The sequence below is a fragment of the Leopardus geoffroyi genome, chromosome B3, assembly GCF_018350155.1.
Source record: "Leopardus geoffroyi isolate Oge1 chromosome B3, O.geoffroyi_Oge1_pat1.0, whole genome shotgun sequence".
Taxonomy (NCBI): Eukaryota; Metazoa; Chordata; class Mammalia; order Carnivora; family Felidae; genus Leopardus; species Leopardus geoffroyi.
The window spans coordinates 102,735,636-102,759,139 of NC_059337.1; the positions used below are offsets into that span (position 1 = coordinate 102,735,636).

General features: G+C 40.7%; 1 protein-coding gene, 1 long non-coding RNA gene and 1 pseudogene across 5 annotated transcripts in view; 1 reads left to right on the plus strand and 2 right to left on the minus strand.

The window, feature by feature from the left end:
• LOC123583878 overlaps positions 1-13,333 on the minus strand; it is a 50,745-nt gene extending 37,412 nt beyond the window's left edge. Inside the window, exons 1-2 of the long non-coding RNA XR_006705020.1 lie at positions 13,223-13,333; positions 2,168-2,223 (exon numbers count right to left, since the gene is read on the minus strand). This is a non-coding gene — a long non-coding RNA (uncharacterized LOC123583878). The remainder of the gene's footprint in view (positions 1-2,167; positions 2,224-13,222) is intronic.
• Positions 4,582-6,365, minus strand: LOC123583876 (annotated as a pseudogene).
• FBXO34 (F-box protein 34) overlaps positions 12,550-23,504 on the plus strand; it is an 88,062-nt gene continuing 77,107 nt past the window's right edge. For 2 of the 4 annotated variants that reach the window (XM_045451041.1, XM_045451044.1), the window contains exon 1: positions 13,228-13,327. Coding sequence is in view for 1 of the 4 variants with exons in the window: in XM_045451040.1 (XP_045306996.1) it covers positions 12,707-12,852 (146 nt within the window). In the remaining 3 variants the exon portion in view is untranslated. Of the gene's footprint in view, positions 12,853-13,227; positions 13,328-23,504 lie in introns of those variants that run through there. The other 2 variants (XM_045451040.1, XM_045451042.1) reach the window with 2 other exon arrangements.

Here is a 23,504-nt window from a genome sequence, read left to right on the forward strand (position 1 = left end):
GTAACAGATGGCGAAAGCCATGGGAGCAATGGAGCCTTAAGGAGCATGTAATCTTAGTGTGAAAATGCTGGCTCTGGAGTAGCTCTGGACAAGCAGGGACACTCACATGCCCCTTCCTTTTATAAGGCCATTACTCTACCACTTTGAAAACACACTTTGGCTCTATTGGAGGGACATCTAGGAAAAGGACAAAACAGGCTCAATTTACTTTAATAATATGTGTATGTATTACTCTTCAGATCTTGCTGAAGGTGTCTTGCTGAAGGCACACACAAAAAATTACACATAGCTCAGCAGTCTCAGAAAGAGGCAAGAAGGGGTGGTGAGAAATCAGTGGGCTTCTGTTAGAGTAACCGTTAACTGTGGAGAGGTGTGACAGAACCCATACAGTGGGCATTCAAAAGAAGCCAAACCACTGTATACGTTTCCAAGGAAAATCTGGTTTGAGTATACTATTTAATTGATAAAACAAATGATTTTTTCAAGGAAATGCTGGTAGCTGAGCTCTGTACTTTTTGAAAAGTGTCTTTGATATTTCAAACAAGAGTAGGTATTAAAAGCATAGCTATACTTGGTAGAAAATGTCAGCAAATCCTAAAACTGCAGAATAAGTTGGTGGCTTTTTTAAAGAACTCATTTCTGAGCAAAATCTCTCCCTTGGACCATTTTAGCAAGCTGATGTAACTAGGTTATTTTAGCCAGGCAGTCTCTTTTTTCCTATAGCAGGTGCATGTGAATTAGGTGTGTAGAACTTAGGAAGAATAAGGACAGACTGGCTAGTCTTTTGCAGACAGGCTCCCTCAAATTAAATTTCAATGATTGGAAAATTCCATTTTCTTAAAGAGTTCAAAATGTCACATGAGTTTCTATTCCTTTATATAAAGAATACAAACTCATGCATTAACAAAGATTCTGTTCCCACCAATTTTTATCAACTTCTGATATCATTAGTTTAAGATTATTCTGGGAGCGTAGCAAAACAAAATTATTTTATTATCAGACTATTGTTGAGCTTGCTACCAAACAAGTAGGTTAGTGTCTCCACCTTTCCATTTTATTTCCTATACAACCTCCCCAAATCTATCTATCTATCTATCTATCTATCTATCTATCTATCTATCTATCTATAGATATGCAAATACATATGAAAAAAATATAGGGGCACCTGGGTGGCTCAGTTGGTTGAGTGTCCAACATTGGTTCAGGTCATGATCTCACAGCTCGTGGGTTCGAACCCCGTGTCAGACTCTGTGCTGACAGCTTGGAGCCTGGAGCCTGCTTTGGATTCTGGGTCTCCCTCTCTCTCGGCCCCTAACCCACTTGCATTCTGCCTCTGTCCCTCTCAAAAATAAACAAACATTAAAAAAAAAAAATATATATATATATATATATATATGAAAATGGATATTTATATTTGTATGAAGATATTTTCAGCTACTTTCTAATGTTTTTAGAAAGTCCTATGAAATAAATAACTTAAGTAGTAATAGAATTGATTATCTCATATAACAAGAAGGCTCAAGGTTAAGTCAGAGGTGCAATGATGACATCAAAGATGCAGGTTACTTCTACCTTTTTGCTTGGCCATCCTCTTATGCTCTCTTCAGCTAATAACTGTCATGATCCCAAGACTGCAATCACAGTACCAGACACCATGTACAGATGCAATGACATCTAGCCATGGGAGGGACTGTTTCTTTTTGTATGTTTCTCTTTCATTGTTTGTAAATATGGTTCTACTTAGGAAAGTAATGCATTTCAACAGAATATGAATATCTTCCTTTAATGGTAAGAAAAAGCCGTTCCAGAAGTATCTTAGTAGATTTCCCATTGTATTTTATTAGCTAGATTTGCATCACAGACCCATGCTTGAATACATCACTGACCAAGGAGATTGGGACCACACTGATTACCTGAGAGCAACATCTCTTGACCTTGGTACGATTGGTGTTTTGGAAGAAATAATTCTTTGTCTGGGGGGACTAGTGAACTGTACATTGTAGAATGTTGACCAGCATCTCTCGTCTCTCCCTACTAGATGCCAATAGCACTTCTCCCAAGATGTGACAATCAGCAATGTCTCCAGACACTGCTGAATATACCCTGGGAAACAAAGTCAATCAATCACCCCACTGAGAACCACTGACTTAGGTCAATCATAACTTACTCCATGGGTCTGGGCTCACCAACCCTGAAGCACAAAGAAGGTCTGAGATCAGGATTCTGTTAACAAGGAAGAAAAAGGAAATTGTTATTTGAGAGGCAGTCAGTGGATAAGGAGCCCCATTCCCTCACCCCCCGATTTTTTCTTGTCATTTTTCAACAAACAGATCAGGGACTTAGTGAAAATATGAAAGATATAAAAATGAGTTATCTGATATTACTCAAAGAATGCTAGTTCCTGTCTAAATGCCAAGTGGATAATATAAATATCCTTATAGCCAATTGGTAATCTAGAAAATATAACCAGGGATAATTTGTGTTGAAGCACCAAAATTATGATTGGTTTGTTGGTTGTATTCTACAGGATTTAGATGTTCCTACTTTTGTCATGTTCTTGCAGTATTACCTAAGATTCTGCCATAACTCAGGTCCTATATCTAATGTTTAAGACTTTCTACTCTTATAATTTTTATTTGTCATCCATTGGTGATGAACACTTGCATCCTGGATTAAATCATTTGGTACGAAAAAGTGTGAACGTTTAAATTAATTCTATTTAAAAAAATTTTTTTTTTTAACGTTTATTTATTTTTGAGACAGAGAGAGACAGAGCATGAACGGGGGAGGGGCAGAGAGAGAGGGAGACACAGAATCAGAAACAGGCTCCAGGCTCCGAGCCATCAGCCCAGAGCCTGACGCGGGGCTCGAACTCACGGACCGCGAGATCGTGACCTGGCTGAAGTCGGACGCTTAACCGACTGCGCCACCCAGGCGCCCCATCGTTTAAATTAATTCTAAAGCCACCTATTGAGGATCTTTTGTGTGCCAGGCATGAATACTATGAAGGAAAGTGACAAGACTGAAATACTGCATTAGAGAGTTAGAGAGAAAGCTCTTTGAGGAAGTAACATTTCAGCCAAGACAAGGGGGAGAATGGAGATAGATTGAGGAAGGGGACCTGTCTGATTATATAATGGGCTGTAGGAAAGAGTTCTGATTTTATGGTAAGATCAGGAAGAAGAATGGACTTGGGAATGGTGTGTGTGTGTGTGTGTGTGTGTGTGTGTGTGTGTGTGTGTGTGTGTGTGATGAACTGCTTCCCTTTTGCCTGTTGTGGTTTTGTACTTGGAATGTAGCATGATTTTCAGCTGAGTTTTACTCCTGTGCTATAATAATTTGTGGGATATGCAAACCTTTATTCTCCTTTTATGATTTTTTTTCCCTTTCCATTTCTTAAGGCAGCATTGCTACTTGGCTTCTAGTCTCTCCAGCACAACTTAGGCCTCCTGGGTCTCTAAGAAGCCCCAACATCTGGCTTTAAACCTGATGTTCCCACATGAGTGTCTTCAGGATCTAGGTCTATGGCCTTTTTTGGACCATTCCTTTTCATCTTACTCCATTGGCTGTGGAGAGAACATCTCCTGGGGAAAATCCCACTAGGAAAATTCTTCTGGGAGCAGTAAGATCCCTCTATTTTTTTCTGCCTCATTTCCAAAAACCTCTTCATAACTGTAGGAATTAAACCATTCTTAATATAGATCACTGCTGCCCTTGCAGAAAAATATTTCTAGGATTTAAAAAGAAATCACTTAACCATTACTTAATGAGTAACTTCTGGGTGTTAGGCACAGGGCTTGGCATTAGGATATAGTAATGAATAAAGCTTACTCTCCATTCTTTTGAAGTGCTCCTCTGCAGGAGGTTATAATAAATAAAAAAGTAGGCACCCTGGTGGCTCAGTTGATTGAGCATCTGACTCTTGATTTCGGCTCAGGTCATGATCCCAGGGTTATAGGATCAAGCCCTGCGTCCAGCTCTGCACCAAGTGTGGAGCCTGCTTAAAATTCTTTCTCTCCCTCTGTCCCTCTGCCCTTCTCCCTAGGTAGCGCGCGCTCTCTCTCTCTCTCCCTCTCTCTCAAAACTAACAAACAAATAAAGTGATTACTGTTACAAAATTTTGTGAAAGGATGAGTAGGGAAGTTCTGGTTTGAAGAGGCTTTAGCCACCTCCCATGTCACCCTAAATGAAAATAAAATCTAAGTAAAAACCGGACTTGCTAGGCAAAAAGTTCCTCAGTGTACTTCCCTTTTCCTCCAAAGTCCTTCCTAAACATAAATTCTGGCATCTCCAGTGCTCTGTGGAGACTTTAAGCCAATACTTAAGATTGTGTCAGGGTTAACCAGTTGCAGAGAAGGGAGAGGAACCTTCTAGGCTGAGGGATGAGTAGACCCAAAGGCCCTGAGATGGAACAGAGATTGCCTGACTTGATAGAGGAGCTAACGAAATGCTTTCATTGTTTCCTGCTGAACTTCAGTACTTGGATTCCATGGAATACATAGATATTTTATTTTATTTTATTTTATTTTATTTTATTTTATTTAGTTTAGTTTAGTTTTTTTTTTTTGAGAAGGGGCTCGCTTTATTGGGGAGAGAGCAACCAACAGATGAAGGCAGTCTGGTGGGCATCCTACACATCATGCTCAAAAAGATCACAGGAGATTCTGCTAAGAAAGATCAACTGGAACATGGGTTCCTCTGGGCAACTCCCCCAACCTCATCCCTCTGAGGAATTGGGATACTCCCAACCACTTCCTTGAAGGCAAATGTGTTCACTACAGATAGAGCCCCTTAGGGGTGCCTTCTTGTTTTTTTATAAAGAACATCTTCTTTAGATTTTTTGAAGTCTTCATTTGTTACTTTCATTCTACGCTCTCTCAAGGCCATCAGACCAGCTTCTGTACAGATTGCCTTGATGTCAGCCCCAGAGAGGTCATCTTTAGCCATGATCAAGTCGTCCAGGGTTACATCATTGGCCAGCATCATCCTGCTTGTGTGGATCTGAAAGATGCGCTTCTTAGTCTTTTCATCGGGCAGGGGGAACTCAGTTTTCCAGTCGATGCAGCCTGGTCTGATAAGGGCTGGATCCAAAGTTTCTATTCAGTTTGTGGCCATGATAACTTTCATGTCACCCCTTGAATCAAATCCTTCTACTGGCTCAACCAATCCAACATTGTTCATTGAATTTCTCTCTTACCCCTGCAATTTGAGTCATATATTTTTGTTCCAATGGCATCAATTTCATCAATAAATATGATGGATTGTGCATGTTCTTGTGCAACTTGAAACAATTCCCAAACGAGTTTGGGTCCATCACCTAGGTACTTCTGAATAAGTTCAGAGCCAACCACTCTTAACAAAGTGGCTGAGATTTGGTTTGCTACTGCTTTGGCTAATAAGGTTTTACCTGTGCCAGGTGGACCATAGAGAATGACCCTCTTTGGGAGCTTTATACCCATCTCTTCATAACATTCAGGATGAGTGAGAGGAAGCTCCACAGATTCCTTAATTTCCTGGATTCGGTTGTCCAACCCCCCAATATCAGCATAGGTTTCCTGGGAGGCCTTTTCTACCTTCTACCTCCTAGGGGGGCCATGAGCCAAGGGACCCACGTCATCCATGAGCACACCTATGATGGTATGCACCTTGTGGTTGAGCAGGACTGAGCAGCCTGGTTCCAGCAGATCCTTGTCTACAAAGGAAAGAATGCTGATGTAGTGTTTTAAGCCCACAGATGCAGACACTATGGCATGATTGTCATCAACGATCTCTTCAAACATTCTTACCAACATAGGGGTCCCCCTCAGATCATCCACCTTTGACCTTCCCCCCCTTTTGCTTTTCTTCTAAAGTCTTCATTTGTTTCTGATTTCTAATGAATTCATTCTTCATGAGAAGATGGTCTAACTTCAGTAATTTTAAGTGACGCTGAGTGTGAGGTGTCACCAGTGACAGCTTGCTGGCAGCATTTGGTCCCTTTGTTTTCTTCTTTTCTCCACTCTAGTTGGTACTTTTTTTTCTTGTCCTTGTCATCCTTTCTTGCCCCTCCAGGGCCCTGACCACCACTCTGACTTTGACCCAGCTTGCCTTGGCAGCTTGAACCACCACTACTGGAAGTCCTACATAGAGATTTTAAATAGAGGAGCATCAGGAATGGACATTGTTGCTTAGGTTTAGATTTCTAGTAAAAAGGCAAACATTAAGAAGGGACTTGGAAACCATTATGGCCTGGTATTAAATCTACCCAAGTGTTAATTATGATAATCAGAATGTGAAGAGTTTGGGAGGGATTGCCTCTTTTATGTGCATCAATAAGTGGGATACATATGGGGTGCCTGGGTGGCTCAGTTGGTTAAGCATCTGACTTGGGCTCAGGTCATAATCTCATGGTTCATGAATTCGAGTCCTGCATTGGGTTAGCTCAAGCCCCACTTCAGGTGAGCCCTGCTTTTCTCTTTCTACCCCTCGTGGGATCCTCTCCTCTCCTCTCTTTCTCCCTCCCTCTCTCTCTCTCTCTCCATCCTCACTCACTTGCACCCTGTCTCTCTCTCTCTCTCTCTCTCAAAAAAAAAAAAAGTAGGATACATATGGAAATTGTTTTGGACCATTGGGTTGGTGTTGTAGAAACCATCATCTGAAAGGTCAAAGGGCACTGAAAACAGTGTGAGCTTCTAAGGATAATATACAGGGAAAGGAGATCTCGGGACCTTGACTGGGTTTTGCCATGGCATTTCACTGGAGGAGGCTGTCAGTCATCACCCTGCATTTCTTTTATTCCCTTGTATAAGCATGCAAGTCACCATAAAGTCAGTGAATCTAAAGGACTTTTTTGAAGAAATTAAAATTATTTAAAAAATTATCTGTGTAACTATCAATATATCCTTTATTCCACCTCTCTTCCGCCCACCCCCCGTGAAGAGAGTCTCTTGGTTTTTAGCTTTTAGCAGATTTTTGTGGTGCCACAGATCCAAGAAAAGGATAAGAACTATGATTTTCTGATTTTAATACTTATTCGGCTTCATGTCCCTCACAACCCACATCTCAGTTGTGAGATATACTCATATCTGTTGGAGGTTTACTGCCTTTCTCCTTCTGTGTCTCTTTAGTTTTGTTCTTCTATTTATGATGAATGAAGTTATTTCTCATGGCTGAGTAGCCTCTGCCCAGCCTCCCATCGCCACCATCATACTACATACATGTGTTGGGGCTCAGGGCTTCCAATGACTTTTTCTAGACCTCTTGAAGTGTGTGCCTTTAACTTGGTAAACTTGAAAGCTTTTTCACTTCTTTTTTCTTTTTAAAAAAATTTTTAATTTAATTTTTAAAATTTACATCCAAGTTAGCATATAGTGTAACAATGGTTTTAGGAGTAGATTCCTTAATGTCCCTTACCCATTTAGCCCATTCCCCCCCACCACAACCCCTCCAGTAACCCTCTGTTCTCCATATTTAAGAGTCTCTTATGTTTTGTCCCCCTCCCTGTTTTTATATTATTTTAGCTTCCCTTCCCTGTGTTCATCTGTTCTGTGTCTTAAAGTCCTCGTATGAGTGAAGTCGTATGATATTTGTCTTTCTCTAATTTCGCTTAGCATAATACCCTCCAGTTCCATCCATGTAGTTGCAAATAGCAAGATTTCATTCTTTCTGATTGCCGAGTAATAGTCCGTTGTATATATATATATATATATATATATATATATATATATATACACCACATCTTCTTTATCCATTCATCCATCAATGGACATTTGGGCTCTTTCCATACTTTGGCTATTGTTGATAGTGCTGCTATAAACATGGGGGTGCATGTGCCCCTTCAAAACAGCATACTTGTATCCCTTGGATAAATACCTAGTAGTGCAATTGCTGGGTTGTAGGGTAGTTCTATTTTTAATTTTTTGAGGAATCTCCATCCTGTTTTCCAGAGTGGCTGCACCAGTTTGCATTCCCACCAGCAGTGCAAAAGAGATCCTCTTTCTCTGCATCCTTGCCAACATCTGTTGTTGCCTGAGTTGCTAATATTAGTCATTCTGACAGGTGTGAGGTGATATCTCCTTGTGGTTTTGATTTGTATTTCCCTGCTGATGAGTGATGTTGAGCATTTTTTCATGTGTTGGCTGTCCATCTGGATGTCTTCTTTGGAGAAGTGTCTATTCATGTCTTTTGCCCATTTCTTCACTGGAGTATTTGTTTTTTGGGTGTTGAGTTTGATGAGTTCTTTACAGATTTTGGATGCTAACCCTTTATCTGATATATCGTTTGCAAATATATTCTCCCATTCTATCAGTTGCCTTTTAGTTTTGCTGATTGTTTCCTTCGCTGTGCAGAAGCTTTTTATTTTGATGAGGTCCCAATAGTTCATTTTTGCTTTTGTTTCCCTTGCCTCTGGAGACGTATTAAGAAGTTGCTGTGGCCAAGATCAAAGAGGTTTTTGCCTACTTTCTCCTCGAGGATTCTGATGGCTTTCTGTCTTACATTTAGGTCTTTTACCCATTTTGAGTTTATTTTTGTGTGTGGTGTAAGAAAGTGGTCCAGGTTCATTTTTCTGCATGTTACTGTCCAGTTTTCCTAGCAGCACTTGCTGAAGAGACTGTCTTTATTCCATTCTTTCCTGCTTTGTCAAAGATTAATTGACCATACGTTTGTGGGTCCATTTCTGGGTTCTCTATTCTGTTCATTGATCTGAGTGTCTGTTTTTGTGCCACACTTCTTTTTTCTTATTTAAGCTTCATAATAATAGTTAGTAGGGAAAGACATTTTCACACCCAGTGACCTAGTTCTGCAGTAAGGATGAGCCTAGATGCAGTCTACTGGACCCTTTCTCTTGCTTTCCTTTTCATTGCAGTGGAGGATGTAGGTTAAGGATCAAGAGTTTGGGGTGTGGAGGAAAATGAGATGGTATTTTTCCTTTGGAGGTAGGAGTGAGCTTATTAAGGAATAAGTGGAAGGTTCTTAGATTTTATTCTGAGCAGAGGAGTAACGAAACCATGTCTATACAAACGATTGTTTGATTCAGTATGTTTGCTGGTGTGAGATAAGTTTTTTACGTTTCTTTTTAAATGTTTGTCTATTTTTGAAAGAAAGAGAGAGAGAGAGAGACAGAGCGTGAGTGGGGGAGGGGCAGAGAGAGAGGGAGAGACAGAATCTGAAGCAGGCTCCAGGCTCTGCACTGTCAGCACAGAGCTTGACATGGGGTTCAAACCCATGAACTGCAAGATCATGACCTGAGCCGAAGTTGGACACTAAACCAACTGAGCCACCCAGGCACCCATGAAATGATTGTTTAGTCATTGATGGAATAACCACAGTTGTATACTGTATATATTTAGGACTTTGCTGTTGCTGTGCCATGTCAGGCCACCTTAATCTTGCTCCTCTTTCAGCTCCTTCTCAGTCCTGCAGCCTCACTGTGCTACACTGATGCCTTTTTGGGGAGCGCCCTCCTCAGAACCTGTTACAGGGTCTATAGCCTAATACACTGCACTGGCTCCAGTGGCTTTGTTTTGTGGGGATCATTCCCATTGTGTACATGGAGAAATAGAATCAAGGGAAAGACTTGCCTAAAATGGTTTCACCGCCTCCTCACCTTATTTCTCTTAAAGTAGTGCCATTCAAAGTGTGGCCCACTGGCCAGCTTTAGAACTAGTCTGCCATAAGAACAGAAATGGAGAGAAAGAGTTTTAGAAACTTTACTAGCAATTTGATAGAGTGATTTTATGTGTGTTGAGTTTAATAATGAGAATTTGGGCTTTTGTCTTTTTTAATTTTAAATTTCTTGTTTTCTAGTTTTATTGTATTTTACAAAACCATCAGTTTACAATGTATTAAGGAAAAAAGCAGTTTGAGAAACATTGAATTGGGCCACCTAGACTCTAATGGGACTTTTGACAATGAAGATGTGCTTTCCATATGGAAACCATTGTCATTTCAGTTTAATGATATCTCTGTTGTGCTTTGTAGTTACAATGTCTTTAACTTATCTGAAATTCCTCGAACAGTACAGTGACATGGTGAAAATGCTAGAGTCTTTGCTAAGTTTGGCGCTATACCACCGGTGCAATCCTGGTCAAGTGGTTTAAGTCTTCAAACCTTAGTTTCCTCATCTATAATAACAATAGTACTCACCTCACAGAGGTGTTTTTCTGATTAAATGAAAGAATGTATGTGATATACAGAATAGTGTCTGGATCAAACATTGTAAATGCAATAAATGTTGGATATTAATGAACTGCAGTAAACACTATTATAAAATGGAGATCATGCTTATCTACCATCATGAGAAAAGTACAGATTAACATGGTTATAATTATCCACTAAACATTTAAGCAATATCAAGTGCAAGATCTTTTAATGGATACTAGGATATAATCCTTGTACTCTAGCAGTTTAGAATGTAGCAGAGGTATAAAATACACACATGTGAGATGTGTGTGGAGTAAAATAAAGGCTGTAAGGAAAGAGGAAAAAAATGGGGGGAATCCATTTTTTTGATTCCTGTAAGGAATCAAGAGGTTTTTTTGTTGTTTTTTTTTTTTGTTTTTTTTAAATTTTTTTTTTCAACGTTTATTTATTTTTGGGACAGAGAGAGACAGAGCATGAACGGGGGAGGGGCAGAGAGAGAGGGAGACACAGAATCGGAAGCAGGCTCCAGGCTCCAAGCCGTCAGCCCAGAGCCCGACGCGGGGCTCGAACTCGCGGACCGCGAGATCGTGACCTGGCTGAAGTCGGACGCTTAACCGACTGCGCCACCCAGGCGCCCCGGAATCAAGAGGTTTTAAAGAGGACAGTGTTTGAGATGAACCTGAAAGGATGGATTGAAGTTTTACAACTTTGAGTCAAATATGACACAGAGAAGTTTCAAATGATCATGATATATTGAGCTAATACCAATCAGATATTAAATCAGACAGTTTGATGTCAATATGTACAGTATGATTCCCTTCCCAATTTATAAAAATATTTATTTATTTTGAGAGAAAGAGTGCATGCATGCAAGCAGGGGAGGGGGAGAAAGAGAGAAAGAGAGAGAGAGAGAGAGAGAGAGAATTCCAAGCAGGCTCCACACTGTCAGCACAGAGCCTGACATAGGGCTTGATCCCATGAACTGTTGAGATCATGACCTGAACAAAAATCAAGAGTCTGATGCTTAACCGACTGAACCACCCAGGTGCTCCTGCCCCCATTTTTATTAAAATTATGTATATAGATAAAGGCCTAGATGGAGAAGTTAAGTGATTATTTCTTGGTGGTGAGATCATGGGAAATATTTATTTTCCTTATTCTTTTGATTTTTTTGTTACTTTTTGGTATTTAAGATCTCATAATATGCATTTTACCAGAGTAGCTTTATAATTGGATAAGCTACTTTTTAAAGGGCTGGCTAAAATCAAAGCTGCTAAATTAAGTATAACTTGGTACTGCCTTTAAAAAATTAAAAATTTTTTTAATGTTTATTTTTTTGAGACATAGAGAGACAGAGCGTAAGCAGGGAAGGGGCAGAGAGAGAGAGGGAGACCCAGAATCCGAAGCAGGCTCCAGGCTCCGAACTGTACAGAGCCTCTCAGGTGGAACTCAGGAGCCATGAGATCATGACCTGAGCCAAAGTTGACACTTAACTGAGCCACCCAGGCACCCCTAAAAACTCATTTTGGCAGTTTGTATTAGTAACTATAAATGTGTTAATACACTTTCACCTAGTGGTTCCATTTCATGGTATTCGTCTTTAAGAATCTACATTCATGAGAATGTCCTGTGGGCTCTTTGTAATGGTAAGAAGAGAAGGGAATACGTCGAAGAATGGAAAATTAATTCAGTAAATTTTCCATGTCCACTAAAATAGAATTTAGCTGTTAAAATACTTATGAAGTGTATGAAATATGAAAAATACATATACACATGAAAAAAGAGGACCCAAAACTGTGGGTACTCTATGATCATAGCATTGTAAAATAAATATGCATGGGACAAAAAGTCTAAAGGAAAATACACCAGATGCTGAGAGTGGCTGTGTTTGTGTGAAGGAGTTTTTCTTTATTGTCCTCATGTTTTATAATACAGTTAAAATTATTTTTACAATAAAATCGATCATCATTTTAAAGCCTGGGTATGAAAAGTTTCCTTACTGGCACTCTGATTTCAAAGTACTAAATAATAAAGTATTAAAAACCTATTCTGTATTTCTTTGCAGTTCCTTAAACTTCTACAGACCACATTTTGAGATTGTTAACCTTGAAAGTTTATGTGCAGATAGGTGTTCCTGCCATGATTTGCATGGAAACGGATGATAGAAGGGACTCTCTTTTTACAAATGCGAATTCTGAAAATCCAGTCTTCCAAGCTGGTAGCAGAATCAAAATTGGAACCCAAGTCTAATAGTAACTAATACCGTTTGTAGCTCCAGCCATGAGTGCTGATAAACTGGTCAAGTCTACGGACTGAACACTGGCGTTTCTAACATTCCGGCTAGCTAGCCTGAGGGTTTGATTCCTTTCGCTACAGCTCGTACTCCAGCTTTCACTCTTTCCCACCACTTGGGGGCTCGCAGATTCTTCACCCTTTTTAAGTTCCCCACTTTTCCCTTTCCCAGCGTCCGAAGTACCGCAGAATACCCGGCAGGGGTCGCTGCAACCCCCTGGTACCGCAGCCCCTCCCCTGGCCAACCGTCGATTGGGCCGGCGCGTGACGTCACTCCGTTTTAGCCAAACAAATGGGTTTCGGGGCGAGCGTTGGGCTCCGCCGCGCCGTGCTGGGCGCTCGGTCCGCCTCAGCGGTGGGGAGTGAGCCAGGCCTCCTGCTGCCGCCGCATCGGGGTGTGCAGCCCCGGGCCAGGCCCCGACCGGGGCAGGAGCGCAGGTGGGTCCGGGCCGCGGTGGGGCTTGGCGTGAGGGTAGCGCGGTCGGGGTCCGGCGGCTGCGGCCACCGTGGCCGCTCCCCGCCCCCTCCCGCCGCCTGCCTGCGCTCCCGGGGAGCGGGGCGGGTGGGGGCGGGGGCGCCGCCCGCGGGTCCCGGGCTCGCAGCGCGTCCGGCGCGTCTGGGGCAGGGGCCCCGCGGCCCGCGCCTCCTCCCGGGCCGGCCTCAGCTAGTGCACGGGCCGGGCGCTGAGCGCCCCCGCGGGCCGCGGAAGGTCGGGCGGGCCGGCGGGTGGCAGCCGGGTCCCCGGTCCGGGCTAGAGCTCAGGAGATCACAGATAGGCCGTAAGGAGGCACTGGACCGGCTCTCTCACCTCCGGGACCCGCGGCCGGTGAGGAAGTCGGGCCCTGGGCGGGAGTTGCCTCGCCTGGTCGCGCCCGCCGGGCTCGGCCACCCTGTCCTTTCCGTCCCGGCGCAGGTGAGCTGACGCCTCCCCTTAACCTTCCTCTGGGACCGGGCAGGACTGGGGCTCAGAAGCTTCTGTCGCCTCCGGGCAGGCGCAAGTCTACTGCGGGTCGGCCCTAGTCAGCAATGAAGTCACAGTGCTCTGGGTCCTCGTGTCTGTGACGTCAGGGGTTTCCAAGAGATGGGCTATGATGTCACTGCAGACCCCGCGGGGATCTTGGCGCGCGGGAGGGCGGGGAAGACCAGGAGGGGAGAAAAAGGAAGTTCAGTCTTTTATCAACGCCTGGAATTGCAGCGGATTTGAACAGAAAGTGGTTCGATATCAGCATTTCACAATTTTAATAGTTGTCAAGTTCTTTAACTTCATTTCAAACAAGCATTGTTAGTACAGTTCGACAAGACACATTTGATTTAGAAAAATCTAAATCAGGAGGTTGGGGGAGGTTGAGTGTTTAATGTGAATGCCTTTTAGGAAGCTGAACTCAGTTTGATGCTTTGTGATTGGAATTGCTGAAGAAATAGAACCAACTGGAGTGCTGATAATTCAGTTTGCCTTACTCTTTTTTTTGCTACCCAGTTTTGAAATCAAATACGGTATCTGCTTCTTCTCAGTTTTGCTAGAGAGTGGCTAGAAAGGCGGACCTTAAATGAACTTTTTCTGTTGTAAAGGGGTGGAGGGGTAAGGCGGGAGGTTTGAATTAATCCAATATTCTTTTTAAACAATAATTACCTGAAGATTTAATTTATTTAGGTTGTTCTTGTCTTGTACTGTCATGGGTAATTGAGGGCTTCCTGTGGTTTTAACTCACCAACAAGCTGTTTTCTTGCTTTCCCACTAAAACTGGGCTATGACAATAACCCAGGACTGCTTGTCTGGACAGGTAACTAAAATTTTGTCTGTATTACTTTCAAATATGAAACTACAGAATATATATATATATATATATTTTTTTTAAATATATTTTTTTAATTTAATTTTTTTTTTGAGAGAGAGAGAGAGAGAGAGTGTGAGCAGGGGAGGGGCAGAGAGGATCCCCAGCAGGCTCGGAGTTGTCAGCGTGGAGCCAGATGTGGGGCTTCAACTCAAACCATGGCATCATGACCTGAGCTGAAATCAAGAGTCAGACACTTAACTGACTGAGCCACCCAGGCACCCCTAGAATTTTTTTAAAGCGCCTTTGTGAATATTGTTTTTCTTCAAAAGCTTTCAAAAGAGATCAGCCCAGAAAAGAAGCTAGTCACTTGCCATTACTGACCCTCTTCAGATATTTTAGCATATCAGTATAATTTTTTCCTCTCTATAGGATCATTTAAATAGAATCTAGTTTGAAAAATAGTTGCCTTAAGATTGAAGTATGATTACAATATAGGGTCTTCAGCTGGAAGCTTGGGTAGGAGTCCTCAGTCCTTCCTCATTGACCTTGATTTGTAATGGTAATTTTTTTGTCTTGTTGTTAATAGTTCCTCTTCTCCATTTGCCTCTAAAGGTGATTGATAGGTATTGTCTCTCTGAATTTTGCATCAACATGTAGATGGACATTATACTGTGTACATTAACACAGTAAATGAAAGCAAACATTTACCCTCATTAATTACTGTTGCATTTGACTGGAAGTTCACAAAAGAAGGCTTTCTTACAAATTTCTTTTTGGTCCTCACCATACCTTGGAAATCTGACAGTTATGTGTGGTACTGAAAATTGTTTGTTTGTTTGTTTTCTTTTAAGAAATTAGTAATTATATGGTGATGATGTTGATTGAAGGCTCAAAAGACACAATTTGAGCCTTTGGATCCTCAAGACTGATAGGTACCGAGTTAACATGAAACTGCTGATATTGAGGGTTTTAGTCAACCTACTCTAAGATGAAAGGATCGTGGCAAGATAGTATGTGATGAAATTGAAGGAGGTTCAGAAGGACACTTGTACAGGTCTTTTCCGGGTAGCCTTTCAAGGGCAGGCTATGTGGCTCTGTGTAAATTAAGTGTATTGTACTTGTATATCTGGGAATGGATGGAAGTCAAACTAAATGTGAATTGAAAGACATATAAATGATGATGATACAGTAATCTCTTCCTGGCAGTGCTTTTTTTCCCCTCTGTTGTGTTTAGTAGTTATGATTTTTTTTTTCCTAATTGAACATGAGAATAGGTGGAGAATAATATCTTTAAGTGTATTCTAATGTGATTGAGGAACAATGACAGGTATAAAAAAGCCAGCTTATGTGTATAGTTGTGTAACTATTTAGCAAGCCATAACTCTTCTGAAACATTTTTACAGCTTGTTTCTACCTTTGGCAGGATGTTTTTGTACCCAGGCCTTGAAGTTTTGGGTCTAGGAAGTAGCTTTTACTTCTTATAAATGGACATTTATTTTAGATTGCGTTTAAAATATTTTGTTATCTTCTTCAGTTACTGCATTTGAAGGGACTAAATCGACCACTCATTAATGATTATGGCATCTTTCTGACAGCTAAAGCAAATATGAAGAAATCAAAATGCTGTATTTTATGAATTTTCCGAATTCTTTGGGTATGTTTATTGGATCATTTCTATTAACAGGTAGAATTTAAATTCTTGTACAAAATTTCTACTTTATTTTCTAAACTTAAATTTATGCTCAGTTTAACTTGGAGAGTTTTGATATTCTAGTAAGCTTTAGTCTTGTTTAATATTTGCTGGGGGAGAACATACTAATCATTAGAGACATCATTTCGTGTAATCTTCCAAAATTTGCAGCTGTTTAGAACCAGATACTTGAGGGAGACTACTATGGTATAATGAATGCCTTCCTTGTTAGGTCATGTGTGACAAAGGCAAAATTCAGCAAGTGCATAATTTACAGTCCTTTGGAAGCAACAACAACAAAAAAAGAGATTAACTCCAAATGCATTAAGGTCATCTGGAAATTGAATTCCTGTCAGTCTTTATCTTTGCATAATTTAACTTCTCTGTAGTTCATGTTTATGGTATGTTGAAGCTGATGAACATACTATATTATCTAGGAAAGTACTAATAATTAGAGTGTAGGTGTTTCTTAATGTTAGCTGAAAGAATTTATCAACCTTTAATTTCCAACAACATCTTCTAGTTAGCTCTCGACAGAGGAGACTCTGGATCTTCTCCTTTTAAATATTCAACTTCTGGGGCGCCTGGGTGGCTCAGTTGGTTCAGCATCTGACTTCAGCTCAGGTCATGATCTCACAGTTTGTGAGTTCGAGCCCCGCGTTGGGCTCTGTGCTGACAGCTCAGAGCCTGGAGCCTGCTTTGGATTCTGTCTCCTTCTGTCTCTGCCCCTCCCCACTTGTGCTCTCTCTGTCTCTCAAAAATAAATAAATGAAAAAAATTTTTAATATTCAACCGCAGAATCCTAGCACATACATTTCCTACCCTGTTTAGTTTAAATATGAAACTAAATATTAGTATGTGTGATTAAATATTACTAAATTTATTATAAGGCATGGGTTTCATTCATCCAACAGACATTTTTTGAGTACCTCAGCTAGGGACTGTGACATGCAGATGAATTGTCCTTGCTACAAGGATCCTTGACCTTTGTTTTAATATTTCCTTGTCATGGAGGCCCATGGGTAGGTGGAGCCAGAATTGGACCAAGAGGGCGAACCAGTTATGTTATGCCAGATTGGCCAGAGGTCTTATCTAAAAGTCAGTTTAAAGAGGTATTTAGAAACTCAGGTGAAAAGAATGGGGAATAGATTATGATACTGGCAAAGGGTCTAGACTCCACAGATTTGGATTACTCTAAAATGAGTGGAGCTTAGCAAGTGAGCGCTTTCTTTGAGTCAAGAACAAGTGCTGAAGGCCAGAACTAGCCTGTGTAGGCAGTCTAAAATTAGAGGCAGAGTGAAGAGGTAGAACCCAGATATCCTGCTCTCACAGGCATTGTGTGTACCTTTTTCCACTCTAAGGTTATTCCTTTTCTTTCTTATTTCCTTCCCCTCCCCTCCCTCCCTCCCTCCCTCCCTACTTCTTTCCTTCCTTCCTTGTTCCTTTTCTTAAAGTGACAAACTCACAGCCGTCATTTCCACTTTTGTTTTCTTTCCCTGCCATTTTATTATGGAAAATTTTAATCACAGAAAAGTCGCAAGAATTGTTTGCTGAACAACTGAATACCCAAGTACCTGCAAACCTAGATTCTGTAATTTATATTTTGCCTTATATACTTATCTATCTATCCAACCTACCATCCCTCTCTCTTCCTGTATTCATTCATCAATTTATCTTATATTTTGTTGTGTTTCAAAGTAACTATATTTTACTCCTAAATACTTCAGTGTGCCCATCATGAACTATTTGTTTACTTGGTTTTTAGGTAGAACTTACATACAGTAAATTGTACAGATCTTATGTATACCATACCCTTAGTTTGGGCAAATTCATACATCTTTGTAACCTATAACCCTGACAAGATAGAACATTACCGGGGCGCCTGGGTGGCTCAGTCAGTTGAGTGTCCGACTTCGGCTCAGGTAGTGATCTCACGGTTCCATGGTTTGAGCCCGCGTTGGGCTTTGTGCTGATAGCTTGGAGCCTGGAGCTTGCTTCAGATTCTGTGTCTGCCTCTCTCTCTGTCCCTCCTCCACTCATGTTCTGTCTCTCTCTGAAAAGTAAATAAACATTAAGAAAAAAAAAATATAGAACATTACCATCACTATAAGAAGTTCCTTCATGTACCTTCCAAGTCACTTTAATTAACTTTTTAATCTTCTGCAGTCTTATTTCCACCAGTTTCTTCTGAAAATACCCGTTCAAAGGGCTAGCTTTGTTAGCACACTTGAGTAGCATTGTGCTAGGTGTTCAGAATGTAAAGAAGAACACAGCTCCTACTCTCTTTAAGCTTATAATTTAGTTTGGGTTATAGTCAGGTGTCCAAAAAGAGATAAATGTTATATGAATTAAGAGGAGGCAAATGGGACTGCCAGAGAAAGCTTCCTAGGTGTGAGTCTTGAATTGGACCTTTGTTTTGGGATCCAGAGAAGAGTTGTGTGTGTGTTTTGTTTTGTTTTTAATTTAAATAGACTGATTAGAAATTAGAAGTTATGGTATTAAACAACACTAGCAGAGAAGGGTGGTTTGGACCCAATTTTGGAGTGAGTATAAACATTATTCTATATCCAGTGATAATTTTTGAAGAAGGAAGGAATATAAAAAACATTAAATTCTTCTCTTGTTTGTCATATCTGGTACTTAATTGTGTCGATGATTTCTTCATTTTTTGAGGCCTCTCCTTTCTTGGTTCTTTGCCTATCTCTGATTCTCAGTTTTGCTGGCAATTCTTTCTCTTCCAGATTTAAACTACTGAGAGCTCTGTCTTGACTCTTTATTGTGCTCCTTGTTATCTGGCCCTTAGCTCTTTGGGCTTCTCAATTATAATTCTTTCCAGGTCCTTGCTACATCTGTATCCATAAGCTGTTAACTCTTGTTAGGTTTCTAATTGCTAATAGTATGCTGCTTTTTGTGTGTCCCTATTTACTTCGTACTTGTTCAAGAGTCTGTAGCAAGAGCATTTGTTCTAAGTAGTTGTAGCACATGGGATTTATTAGGAAAGAAAGATGTACACTTGGGCTGAATGAATAGAGTAGATGAGCTTCTAGAAACAAACCTCAGAACGACACTGCAGAATTTGCCTGCTAAGGGGGCTACTGCCAGTGTGGACCGTGCTGTTGAATCAGAAAGCTGCTGCCACTGTACTTACCTTTAAAAAAAGAAGAAGTAGGAGTAGGAGAAGAAGTAGTAGTAGTGGTTTACCTTCCTTGGGCAGAACTACCATTGATGTTACTTTCTGCTCCCATATCTTATGCAGGTATGTCTGCTTAGCTGCTCTTAGGTCAAATGTTAGACCTTAATTTAAAGGGCATCTAGAAAATGTAGTCTTTAGTTCAGCCTCTGAAAAACAGGAAGGTGAGGATGGGTTGGAATGAGTAGTGACATTCACTTTGTGAAAAACTAAACTCCTTTTCCATAGATTCCCTCAGTGTAACAAAGTAAAGTCTTTTCAGATTTTGCTATTTCTGTTCAAAGACCATGGGTATTGTTCTAGTTTCCTGAGATGGAAACTACTGCTCTCAATTGTACCAGATTTTTATGTTCTGGGTATAACAAAAAACTGACTCAAATTTACTAGCTCATAATATTGAAAAGTTCAAAGGTGAAGCTTGATCCACTTGTACTTATGTGATCAGAACCTCATCTTTCTCTTTTTTTCTGTTATTTAATGAGCTCTGCTTCTGATGTGTTGGTCCCTTTGTGGTCCCAGTATGTTTGTCAGCAGCTCAAGCTCTAGGAGCTCATGCCATCAAATCCAGAGAGGAAGGGTGAGTGTTTCAGCAGAGGCTGTAGGGCCTGACCTTTGTTCCTTCATCCAACCCTTTGGCAGTCTGAAGCCTACAGGACCCCTTTTTTGGGTTATTTATTTATTTTCATTGTAATTGTTACAAAAATGTTTATTTTTGAGAGACAGAGCAAGTGGGGGAGGGGCATAGAGACGGGGACAGAGGATCCAAAGCAGGCTCTGTGCTGACAGCAGCTAGCCTAATGTTGGGCTCGAGCTCACAAACTGTGAGATCATGACCTGAGCCAAAGTTGGACACTCCACCAACGGAGCCACCCAGGCGCCCCTTAAATTTTTTTTGAAAAAAAGAGTAATAGTATTTCACTGGTGACCCTCAAGGCAGGCCGATCCCACCCCACCTTGGGGAGAGGAGGGGGGCACCAGTTGTCTTCCACTTATTTTACATCTCTCGTGTCACTTCATGCCAGACTAGGGTCAAGCTCAACAGAGTCTTCTTTCCCCATTCTCTATGCTGTAGTTTCTCTGGATAGTAGGTAGGGACAGTGGGAATCTTGTTCATTCATTCACGTAGAGCACTAATTAGGTGGTGAGGCATTTGGCTACCTTAAGAGGGTTATAGTTATTCTTGCTGTTGTACTCAGGCTTCACTGAATTTCTCCACTTTGACATTTGGAGTACTGGGCAGAAATCACATTGCATCAACACCTGCTGAGGGCCTTTGTGATATTTTGTTTAATGTTTATTTATTTTTGAGAGAGAGCGAGAGAGACTGCGAGTGGCAGAGGAGCAGAGAGAGGAGGGAGAATTTGAAGCAGGCTCCATGTTCTGAGCTGTCAGCACAGAGCCCAATGAGGGGTTCAGACTCACAAACCGTGAGATCATGACCTGAGCCAAAGTCAGACACTCAGCTTACTGAGCCCACCCAGGCAGGAGTCCAGGGCCTTTGTGATTATTTTAAAATAAAATACATAGGTCTACAAAGAGAAGCAATTGTATTAAAATACCATTATCAAAATACTTTTTAAAAATTATAAGATAGTATTGCTTCTTTGTTAAATAATAAGATTTAGTATGGGTCTAATAATTTCCAAGTAGTGATAAACATTGGCATTATTTGTAAGTGCAAGCAATGATAATGTGATATGAAACTATCTGTGATTTCTGCTGGTGACAGAGTGACTGGTATTGCAGAATATTGTGGTCTGTTGACTGAATTCACAAAAGGGCATGCTAAATTTCAGTTAAATTAAGTTCAGTAAAATTAAAGATATCTTCTCCCTCTCATCTTAGCTTCTAGACAGCCTGAGTTCTATACCCAAACTTTGGGGCATCTGTGTGCTTCAGCTTAAGAACTATAGCTTGAAGAGAGTTTCTCTTCCCAGGAGCCCCAGCAGATAGATGTCTTCATGTATCCCATTGACTTTGGGTCATATTGACATTTCTGAACCAACTACTAAGGCCAGAAATATTTGGTAACTAGTTTAGCCAGCCTGAACCTACCCCTGGAGCTGAGGTTAGGTTCATTCCTACCTAAACAGCATGATGGCTTAGCTTTTTTTTTTTTTTTCCTGAGGGAAAATCAGGGGCCACAGGGTGCTCAATAGCAAATAGTAGATGTCCAATATGTCATCCTTAATTCATCCCCTCTCCTTTGCTCCTGTAGTCCATCAGTCATCACATTTTAGTGAATTTTTCATTTGGATTTGTCTTTCCCTGATCAAAGTCTCTGTTAACATCCTGGCCTCCAAATTGGAGCATATGGGATAGTCCATTGGGTTGCAAAAAGAAAAGTATTAGAACTTATAGTTATTTTTGCATACTTTTAGTATTTTTGTGTATGTTTTATACCATATGTAAAATAAAGAAGTTCAGTAGTACATACACGTATGTAAAATATAGAAGTATGTACGTATTTGTTTTTATTAAAAATTGTTTTTAATGTTTAATTTTGAAGGAGAGCCAGAGCATAAGAGGAGGGAGGGGCAGAGAGAGAGGGAGACACAGAATCGGAAGCAAGCTCCAGGCTCTGAGCTGTCAGCACAGAGCCTGGTGCGGGACTGGAACTCACTGACTGTGAGATCATGACCTGAGCTGAAGTCGGACGCTCAACTGACTGAGCCACCCAGGCTCCCCTAGAAGTATATACATATTTATGTGGGTACATGTTAAAATTGTTTCAAATCATGGGAATGGGAGGGTCAGAAAAGTTGAGATAACCATAGAGCAGTGCCTTTTAGTAGAAATATAATGTGAGCCGTATGTAATTTAAAATTTTCTAGTTCACCACATTAAAAAAGGTAAAAGCATCTGAAAATAATTTTAGTATGTTATTTAACATAATATGTCCTAAACACCATGATTTCAACATGTAATCAATATAAAAAATTAATGAGATAGTTTGCATTCTTTTTTTCATGTCAAGTCTGAAATTCGATGTTCATTTTACGTGTAAATCTCATCTCAGTTCAGACTGGTGATTTCAGATGCTCATTAACCACATGTGGCTAGTGCCTTCTGTAGTGGATAGCACAGATCTAGACCAATAGATTATTCTCGGTTTAGATTTCTATAATTGTCTCTGTGTAGTTTTCATAAATCCATTATTCTCTTCAGTTTTTTTGTACACTTGCTGGGTCAATTGAACAAAAACCCCACTGGGATATTACTTTCCTGCATCACATTTAACAGCTTTTTAAAAATTTTCCTTTTATTTTTTTGAGAGTGTGTGTGCAAGCAGGGGAGGGGCAGAGGGAGAAGGAGGGAGAGAATCTTAAGCACGCTTCACGCCCAGTGCGGATCTGATGAGGCTCAATCCCATGAGTCTGGGATCATGACCTGAGTCAAAATCAAGAGTCGGATGCTCAACTGACTGAGCCACCCAGGCACCCCTTAGCTTTTAAGACTTTCCCTAAGATAGTCTGTCCTATCTTTCTTCCTCACATGTTTCTAGGACTGCCTGCAACAAACCTGGGGTTCAATTAGGTAGTTTCCTCAGCTTTGCCTTCCCTTTCTATTTCTTCAGATGTAATCATTCATTATGAGGAGTCTGTTCCCATAAAACCTCCTTGGACTCTCCAGTCCCTCTGCAGTTTATTTTCCGAACTCCCACTGTGTATATTGAGTACTCAGCCACTTAGCACTTTAGCACTTCATCATATACTGTTGTTTACTGTTCTCTAATTGTTTCCTGTGTGTCATTAGGTTTATCTCCCTTAGTAAATGCTAAGCTTCATATCTTATGTCTCTAAATTGTAGATACATAAAGACCTAGTTTCCCCCCCCCCCCATCTTTAAGGATATACCTGGGCTATTTACATTTATAGCTTTAAATTTTTTGAAATTCTGTTTTGTTTTCTACTCTGCTGGTTAACTTAGACACTAGCAGATTCAGTGGTAGGAGTTTGTGTATTGAAATGTTTATTTGGTTCTTGAAAATGAAGGAATTTAATTTGATTTATAAAGTAGTGTACTTGAAGCTGTAAGATCATTCTTGGAACTATAGTAAGGAATTATTGATTAGCTAGAGTTTCTGAAGATGAAATTTGAGTTTGATTAGGAAGTCTCAAAGGACACATTTGCTCTATTGTCCAGGAACCAAGACTGGCAAACTTGTTTTCCTAAGTAGGACAAGAGATTTTATTTCAAGTTCAGTCATCAGGATTATTCTCTGGAGGTTCTCAGCACTTTCTACACACTAGTCACTTTAGCCCTAGGGGATTGGTTTCTCTAGTGGAGCAGTCTTTTAGATGAAGAGCTTTTCTGCCATCTATAATGTTTTAGCTCATTTGGATTACTACAAAGAGGACTATGAAAATGGATCCTGAAAATATGTCTGAAGAAGATCATACGGCTTTATGCTTTAGGAATCCTATCTTTCATT